This window comes from Nicotiana attenuata, unplaced genomic scaffold (assembly GCF_001879085.1).
Source record: "Nicotiana attenuata strain UT unplaced genomic scaffold, NIATTr2, whole genome shotgun sequence".
Taxonomy (NCBI): domain Eukaryota; kingdom Viridiplantae; phylum Streptophyta; class Magnoliopsida; order Solanales; family Solanaceae; genus Nicotiana; species Nicotiana attenuata.
The window spans coordinates 45,109-54,532 of NW_017670483.1; the positions used below are offsets into that span (position 1 = coordinate 45,109).

At 41.3% G+C, this 9,424-nt stretch overlaps 1 protein-coding gene across 1 annotated transcript; it reads right to left on the minus strand.

Moving 5' to 3' along the window:
• Positions 1 to 2,537: 2,537 nt before the first annotated feature.
• Positions 2,538 to 5,022, minus strand: LOC109240074. The gene is made up of 6 exons (XM_019406691.1): positions 4,873 to 5,022; positions 4,759 to 4,785; positions 4,003 to 4,656; positions 3,503 to 3,823; positions 3,024 to 3,328; positions 2,538 to 2,628 (listed from the first exon to the last, which is right to left on the minus strand). The coding sequence occupies exons 1-6, from the start codon at positions 5,020 to 5,022 to the stop codon at positions 2,538 to 2,540; spliced, it is 1,548 nt and encodes a 515-aa protein (XP_019262236.1).
• Positions 5,023 to 9,424: the final 4,402 nt, after the last annotated feature.

Below are 9,424 nucleotides of genomic sequence, written 5' to 3' on the forward strand. Positions count from 1 at the left end.
GGACAGAACATTTGCCAAATCCGCGGTCAGGTCCGCGGCCGCGGATTAGGCGTCCAAGTTTTTCTTTTTCTTTTTTATTTATTTTATTTTTTATGTTTGTGCCTACCTCCAGGATACTTACATAACCCCAACGAATACAACAAATCAATAGATTGCCTCCCATGAAGCGCCTGATTTAACGTCGCAGCACAACGCAGATAAGCGTATTTAAAGTACGCTCAACTGTGGAGGCTCGATCAAATGAGTTACTGACACTTCCTTTGCTTCCTCCATGCCCACATAATGTTTCAACCTATGCCCATTGACTTTAAACATGCGAGAGTCATTACTCGCAGCAATCTCTACAACACCTGTTGGGTGAATTGCAACCACGCGGAAAGGCCCTGACCATCGTGACTTCAATTTGCCCGGAAACAACCTCAGACGTGAGTTATATAGCAATACCGTATCTCCAGGTTTAAAATTCCACTCAATAATATTCTATCATGTATCATATTTATTCTCTCCTTGTATATCTTGTGCTCTCAAAAGCGTGATATCTAAACTCATCAAGCTCGTGCAACTCCGTTACTCTGCTTGTTCCTGCAGCTTCACTTTTAAGATTCAACTGTCTCAACGCCCACCAAGCTCTATGCTCCAACTCTACTGGTAAATGGCACGCTTTCCCAAACACCAACTTGTATGGCGACATGCCAATTGGAGTTTTGAAAGCGGTTCGATACGCCCAAAGTGCATCATCTAACTTCCTTGCCCAATCTATTCTAGTTGCATTCGCAGTTTTAGTCAGCACACTCTTTATTTCTCTATTCGAGACTTCCACTTGCCCGCTTGTTTGTGGATGATATGGGGTGGCCATTTTGTGGCGTACATCATACTTCTCCAACAAGTTTGTAAAGGCTCGATTGCAAAAGTGAGTGCCTCCGTCACTGATTATTGCCCTTGGGGTGCCAAATCGGGTGAAAATGTTCTTTCTCACAAAACCAATTACCCCCTTTGCATCATTTCTAGGGAGTGCTGCAGCTTCCACTCATTTGGATACGTAGTCCACAGCGACGAGTATGTACTTGTTGCCATATGAGCTGACGAACAGCCCCATGAAGTCGATCCCCCATACATCAAACACTTCTACCTCCTGAATTGGGTTCATGGGCATCTCATGTCCGCGGAAAATTTTCCCAGTTCGTTGGCATTCATCACAACCCTTTATCCATAGATGTGCATCTTTGAAAAGTGTTGGCCAGTAGAACCCCGACTCCTAGACTTTCGCAGCTGTCCTCACTCCCCCGAAGTGCCCACCATATGGGGATGCGTCACATGCCTGCAAAATAGAAGACTGGTCTATCTCGGGGATAGATCTCTGAATCATGTTATCAACACACTGAACAGATAAGGCTCATCCCAATAATACATGCAACATCACGAAAGAACTTTTTCTTTTGAACAGAGGAAAGGTCATAAGGAACAATACCGCTTGCCAGGTAGTTTGCAATGTCTGCATACCATGGTGCTTCCTCGAGACTCATGGCTAGTAGTTGTTCATCTGGAAAAGTTTCCAGAATCTCTTCTACCTCAACCTTCTTTTCAGCTCCTTCCAGCCTGGATAAATGTTCAGCTACTTGGTTCTCCGTTCCCTTTCGGTCACGGATCTCCAAATCAAATTCTTGTAGCAGCAGCACCCATCGAATCAGGTGCGGTTTTGACTCCTTCTTTTCAATTAAGTACCTGAGAGCAGCATGGTCAGTATAAACAATTACCTTTGAGCCTATCAGGTAAGACCTGAACTTGTCAAATGCGAACACCACTGCTAGCATCTCCTTCTCGGTTACAGTGTAATTTTGCTGGGCTCCACTCAACGTTCTACTTGCGTAGTATATTGGATGCATGTTTTATCTTTCCGCTGTCCAAGAACTGCACCCACAGAATAGTCACTAGCATCACACATCAGCTAAAACGGTTGCTCCTAGTTGGGGGCAACTATGATAGGTGTTGTTACCAGTCTCTTCTTTAATTCCTCAAAAGCTACCCTGCAGTCATCAAAAAACACAAAGGGTGATCTTTTTCAAGCAATTTACGCAAGGGGTTAGCAATTTTGGAAAAATCTTTTATAAATCTCCTATAGAATCCGGCGTGCCCAAGAAAACTTCTGATTGCTTTGACGAAGGTGGGTGATGGAAGCTTTTCTATCACATCAGCCTTTGCATGATCCACCTCAATACCTTTACTTGACACTAGGTGCCCCAAGACTTACCTTCCCGTACCATGAAATGACACTTTTCCCAGTTGAGTACTAGATTAGTCTCGATAGACCTTTTCAACACTCGCCTCAAGTTCAAAAGGCAATCATCGAATGAATTCCCCACCACTGAGAAGTCATCCAAGAAAACTGTGCATTGCATAGGCCAAACGGCATTCGCCGAAAAGCATAGATTCCATAAGGGCACGTGAACGATGTTTTCTCTCTATCCTTTGGGGCAATGGAAATCTGATTATACCCCGAGTACCCATCCAAGAAGCAAAAGTGAGACCTCCCTACCAATCTATCTAGCATCTGATCGATGAATGGCAGTGGGAAATGGTCCTTCCTGGTAGCCAAGTTCAACTTCTTGTAATCCGTACAGATTCGCCAACCTGTGACTGTTCGTGTAGAGATCAAGTTGTTCTTCTCATTTTTCACTGCCGTATACCTCCTTTTTTTTGGTACACACTGCACTGGGCTAACCCAGTTGCTATTAGAGATGGGGAATATGATTCCCGCATATAACCATTTAATTACTTCCTTTTTCACCACTTCTTTCATATTGGGGTTCAGCCTTCTTTGATGTTCTATGGAAGGTTTTTGCCCATCTTCCAGTAGAATCTTATGCATACAGAAGGCCGGGTTGATCCCCTTAATGTCTGCAATGGTTCACCCAATTGTAGTCTTGCATTCAGTTAGTACCTGCAAAAGTTGTTGTGCCTGCAGATCTAACAAACTAGCTGAGATAATAACAGGTAAAGTTGAGTCAGGTCCTAAGAATGCTTACCTGAGATGGGATGGTAGTGGCTTCAGTTCCAACTTTGGTGGCTCTTCTATTGACGGCTTAGCTGGAGGAATTTTTCTTTCCTCTAAGTGTAAAGGCTCAAATTCAAGATCCCTTTTCCAAAAACCTTGGTCTTCAAGAGCAAGTACCCACTCTGCCAAGTCTTCACCATTAGCTTCATCTAAGTTCACGAGACAAGCTGCTAGAGGGTCTTTAATGTTCAATGCTTCATCGTCCTCCTCCAACACTACATCCACCGCATATATTAGAGAGCAATTGGCAAATTCACTGGGTCTGTGCATAGATTTCTGCACGTTGAATGTTATCTCTTCATCGTTTAATCTCATTTTGAGCTCTCCAGTTTCACAATCAATTAAAGCTCTCCCAATGTCCAAGAATGGTCTTCCCAAAATTATGGGAATTTCCTCGTCAACCCGACAGTCAAGGATGACAAAATCTGCTGGGAACACAAACTTCCGAACCTGCACCAATACATCATCTAAAATCCCAGAGGGCCTCTTCACTGTTTGGTCAGCCAGCTGTAATAGCATAGACGTGGGTCTAGCTCTTCCAATGCCTAGCCTTTTGTAGATAGCTAGGGGAATAAGGTTTGTGCTTGCTCCCAGATCACACAGTGACTTAGCAAAAGCAAAGTTGCCTATTGTGCAAGGGATTGTGAAACTCCCCGGGTCAGACAACTTCTCAGCTATGGGTCTCGCCACAACAGCACTGCAGGTCTGAGTTAGTGTAACCGTGTCCAAGTCTTGAAAGTCGAATTTGCGGGACATCAGGTCCTTCATCATCTTTGCATAACAGACATATCCTTTAAAGCATCAATCAATGGAATGTTTACCTTAATTTGCTTCAACATCTCCAAAAATTTCTTGTACTGCTCATCTTTCTGACACTTGGCCAATCTCTGTGGGAATGGTGCTGGAGGTCGCTTCTTCCCTGTGATTTGGTTTTTCTCTTGTTCGGGCACTGCTTCTACTGTCGGTTCCGGTGCAGCCCCAGTCTCTTTCACAACCTCTTCTTCTTTGTTGGTGTTCTCTTGCGCAGTCTGTACCGTCACCTCAGTTAACCCTGCCGAATCATCTATCTCAATAGGTACTGGCACCAGTGTCTCAGTCAGTCTGCTTTCGCGAGCAATTTCTTGCTCCGGATCTAAGTCTCTACCATTTCGGAGACTCACTGCCATCAGTTGCTTTGGGCCCTGCTCTTTTGGATTGATTTGGTTATCTGCAGGTAACGTCCCATGAGGACGATTATTTAGGGCCATGGAAATCTGTCCTAATTGGATCTCAATATTCTTTATCGCTGACTCGTGTGAATCTACTTTGTCGGCTAGTTTTCCAGTGGACCCAATCACTTGCTGTATCATTCCCTCAAGTTTAGCAAACCCATCTTCCTGTCTCACAATCTGTTGTTGTGGGGGTTGTTGATAAGCCTGCTGCTGATTTAGCTGGTTGTATCCTTGTTGCCTTTGGTAAGGCACCATGCCCCTGTGATCGCATAGCCCCATGATTATTGTTGTTATTGTACTGCTACTGAGCTGGTCTGTATTGTTGATTCTGCTGACCCCAATTCTGACCACCTGGTCTTGGTCCCCGTAGTTGGCCACATAATTCATGTTCTCCTAATATTGTTGATTATCACCTTCAGCACTCCATGAGCAGACATATGGTTGATTAATGCATGATGTACATAGACCCCCATTGGTTGCATCAATTATGTGTACCTGCTGCTTCTGGCCTGATTCTTCAACCTTTTCGGTGAGGATGCTCATTTGTGTCATTAGAGTGGCCATATTTTCAGCTATGGAGTTGGCCGGGTCTAGAGCCACTAAGTAAACCACAGGAGTGATTGGAGCATTTCTTGTTGTCCATTCTGAGTTTTGTGCCATCTTGTCAAGTAGGATCTTGCTCTCTCTGAATGTCTTGCTCAAAAATGCTCCACCTGCTGAAGCATCAACATTGGCTTTCAAACTATCTGCCAGACCCATGTAAAATCTCTACCCCAACATCTGCTTTGGAATACCATGATGTGGACACGTAACCAGCAGACCCTTGAATCTCTCCCACGTTTTGTGTAGCCGCTCAGTTGGTTTCTGTTTGAAGCTCAATATCTCATCAATTTGCTGAGCAGTCTTATTGAGTGGATGAAATTTGCTCAAATATTGCTTGACTAATTCCTCCCAAGTAGTGATGGAGTTGATGGGGAGTGAATTAAGCCAAGTCTGAGCTGCTCCTATCACTGAGAATGGAAACAACAACAAACGTATTGCTTCCGGTGTCACGTTGTGTTGCCTCTGCGTGGCACAAATTGACAGGAAATTCTTTAGATGCTGCTGAGGATCTTCAACGTATGACCCAGAGAATAGTCCCTTGTTCTGCAATAAATGTAGCATGTTATTTGTGATCTGTAATGAATCTGCTTGTATCTGAGGGACTACAATAGCAGTTGCTAAGTTGTCAGCGGTGGGTTGTGCCCAATCATATAGTGCTACTTCTGGCACAAGAGGTGCCACACCCTGAGCGTTTAGGTCATTCACGTTGTCTCTGTTGTTTGGATTATCGTCTTCCATGTCTGGTTCAATGTTTTTGGTTGAGTTCTGTTGTTGTTTGCCTTTCCTGTTTGCACGATTCAATGCCTTGAAAACTTTCTCAGGATCTGATAATGCTTCGAGCAATTCACCAGTTCTTGGGGAGTTTCTAGGCATGCACCTGTAACAACCACGACTACAAACGTTAGAATTTCAATGGTCAGTTTAAATTGAAGAAAATTGACTACACTAAGAATTTTTGCACTTCTTTTCAACTGCAATCAATAACACCGTTAATTCCCCGGCGACGGCGCCAAAATTTGATCACGCTCAACTATGCCTTATAAAAAGGACAAAGCGGTCGCTGCTAATATATTCCGGTTAACAAGTCCGGAGTCGAATCACACATGGAATTAACCTATCGATCACAGCTATTGGACTAACAGAAATTCACGTATTCAATCTTCAGAGATATTTGAGTAACAAATTGGGTGTTTATTCACTAAATATTATGTAATAAAAATGCAGTAATTAAAAACTAGCTATAAACTGGTTGTAAGCAAGAATGAGAAAGGTCTAAGGTTCTGATGTCCCCTCTTGTCGGAATCCTTTCCGCTATGTTGCTATAAATTTGCCTAAGTCTTCTCTATCGATCATGAGCACTCTGACTGTCGTAACTCTCTTCCGAATAATTACAACAATATACTAGACATATTCTCCCGAATTACGCTAGCTGACCTTAGTTACAACTCACTTGAATCGCACCCAAGGTTTTATTATCCCTAATCCCACCTTTAAACCCTTCGTATTGATCCCTCATATACGTTAGAAGTGGTGTTGTTCAACAACTACCTAAATATACACTCTCTCCCGAGTAATGCATACTAAATAGGCACAGCCGATTTAGGGCCCTTCAATCAACAACAATCACAATATAATTGAACAAACAGAGAAAATATTAGGGCAAATCTATATTAACATAACGCAAAATTCATCCTCCAAGAGGTTCTATCAAAACCTTAGATTAGGATTTTAGCTACGCATAATCGTTTTCACAATCATAGCGATATAATTCATCCTCAATGATAAAAATAATAAGAAGAAAGGTAAAAACTCTATGCCGAATCTTCCGCCTTGCTTCTTGCCTTCAAAAATACTTCAAAAATCTCCATACCCTCTTTTTGGGCGAGCTGGGCTTCTTATAGGTCAAGGAGAGTCGTCCTAGAAATTACACAATTGCCCTTGCAATATTTGGCTCCGAGCACCCCGTCCGCGGCCGCGGATGGACCGCGGATTTGACACAAGTTCTATCCGCGGCCACGGATTGACCGCGGACCTGGGCGCGGATTTGGTCCTTGCTCTTTCTTCTCCTTTTCGACCGTGTTATCCTCCGATTGGCCTTCCATGCTCCATATTGACTCCAAAACACTCTTTTAGCTTCCTCCTAGCTCGGAATGGCTCCTGCAAAGCAATAAACTCATAATTAGAGCATTTTGTTATCTTTTACAATCAAACATAGATAAAGTGTGGCCAAATTAGAGTGTAAATATTAGGTAACTTGTATGATTATCATCTATTATCAAGGAGCTCACAATAAACTTGGCTAAGCTGCAAACAGTATGAAGACATCTCATAAGCTAGTTGAACTACAATTGTTATTTTTCAGTCCGTTTTAATTTGTACTATGACAGTCAATTTATAATTCAGTAGTTATTTGCTGTATTCCATTTTGGCTTGCTTTCATGTAAAGTCTCTCAAAATCTTCTAAGGGTTTAAGGCTTTAAAGCACTCTAGTACTTCAATTACTTATCATTTTGCACGCCCTGCCCTGCGCTGCCCCACCCCATTTAGATTTTGTCCTGTCCTGCTCCATTAAAAGTTTTCCCTGCCCGGCCCTACCCCACCCCGCCCCAATTACCATCGTTAAGTGATAACTTCGGAAGAGAATGACATCATATGAACATAGTTTCACGCTCATAAGGAGGCTTGAAAGCGGATTCAGGTTGGTATCGTGATAGGGTAATCAAGAAAACCGAGTCGGAAAAAGGATTCAGGGGTGGGATGCCAGGGGGCTTGCGTCGTGAACCCTGGAGACATCCCAACCCTTAGGGACTGAAATGGGAGGCAGTGAAATCCTCCATCCACTATTGGAAGATTCATGATTATGCATATGCTAGCAGATCTAAGCTTACAACTCCATCTCAAGCAAGTCAATTTTTTTTTTCTTCCTGTTTTCATGCTTTCTATATAGATATATTATTTGATAAGGTTATCTTTACAATTGTATTAGTAGGTAGAAGAGCATTATCTTTATGATTCTGATAAAGTCAGAAGGCAAGTTGCTGCTGCCACACAAAGGTTTAAAGAAGGTACTCTGGTGTATATTTTTGTAAGGTCATATTTAGACATGTATGCAGTTGTGCCATTGTATTTCAAAAGCATGTCATGCCATTTGACTTTACTAAGCTCCATTTCTTAGCTGTTGTGTCTGAAGTGAATTACCGATCCTGGATGGTATCTTTGCTGCAGTTAAGGATGACATTGATTGCTATCCACATTCATCAAAGAGTATGTACTCTAGCTCTACTCGCCAAATAATCTAGCATACTTAATGACAAATAGGTGGAACAACTTGGTTTCACGAGGTTCATGAAGTGAGAAGGATGCTGTCTACGTCTCAAGATTATGAAATAGTGGTGCAGTTTTGGTTGGAAAGACAAATATGCATGAATTGGGCCTTGGAACAACTGGAAATAATGCGAAATTTGGGTGAGTTTAGCTTACAAGCTGTAAATAATAGACAAAAAATGCTCGCAGTTCATATTAAGTAAATCATGATACTAACGTTGATAATTTAATCAAGTCATACATTTGGTCAATATTAAATTAAGTAGAAAATCTGGGGAATTTTTTTCCATGAAGACAAACCCTAATAATTCCATAGAATTGTATCCTTTTGAATGTACAGACTATACCTAAAGCTACGTAGATGAACTCTTAACAGTTTTGCACTATTTACTTTTCAACTCTGTTTAGTAATATTTTTTCATTATTAACAATAGTACACGGGCGGGTCTTCCTGATACACACCGATTAGCGCTTGACGAGGATGATTTTCAAGTCAACATCATAGCATTAGAGTGCTCTATATAGGTCAAGATTAAGCATGTCTATATTAACAATTTGGCTATTTAGGCTAGCTTTGTAATTTGGCTCTACTTAGTTTCCTTACTAGCTTAAGGGTATTTTAGTCAATCCAAGTACCACCCTAGTATAAATAATTGAGAGAAAATTTACAATGAATTGGCAAATAACTCAAGAGGTTTTAGGGAATCTTACATCTTACTTTCTCTTTATTTTATCATATTTTCTAGATTATTCTATGTTAGGTTAATCTTGTATGTGTTCATCTTCATACTCTTGGGTTATCTTTTGTATTTTAATGTTAATTCGTTATTCTATGTAATATAGTTACTAAGTGCTTTGAGTTACATTCTTTTACTTAGCTCAATCCGCATTACTTGTTCTTGTTCTTCCTTGACTAGTATTCATCATAGGAATTTTAAGGGGTTTAACTAGTTCATAGTTAAATTCTTGCCTTTTTCGATTTTAATCCCTAATCTTTTATCTTTTGATTCTGTGTACTTTTGCAATATCCGTATTTTCAGACCCGAGGTTAATGATTTATTCTATCAATCCTTGGGTCTTTCTTTTGTGTATCATCAAATCTGAAAATAAAAAAAGGAATAAAAAAATGAAAAATCCTTCCAAAAAGGAATAGAGAAACTCTTCGGACTACGAAATATGTGTTTTACAACCCTGAGGTAAGCCCGCAAAGGAACATAACTTTTCCATCAATAAT

Excerpts from the sequence above, each read along its gene's own strand:
- LOC109240074 (XM_019406691.1), bottom strand. The coding sequence starts at position 5,022 with ATGGGTCTGGCAGATAGTTTGAAAGCCAATGTTGATGCTTCAGCAGGT. Across the intron at positions 4,786-4,872 it reads ATGCTCCAATCACTCCTGTG|GTTGAAGAATCAGGCCAGAA; the intron begins GTTTACTTAGTG and ends CTCACCGAAAAG. Across the intron at positions 3,824-4,002 it reads CGGAACCGACAGTAGAAGCA|ATGATGAAGGACCTGATGTC; the intron begins GTGCCCGAACAA and ends TGTTATGCAAAG.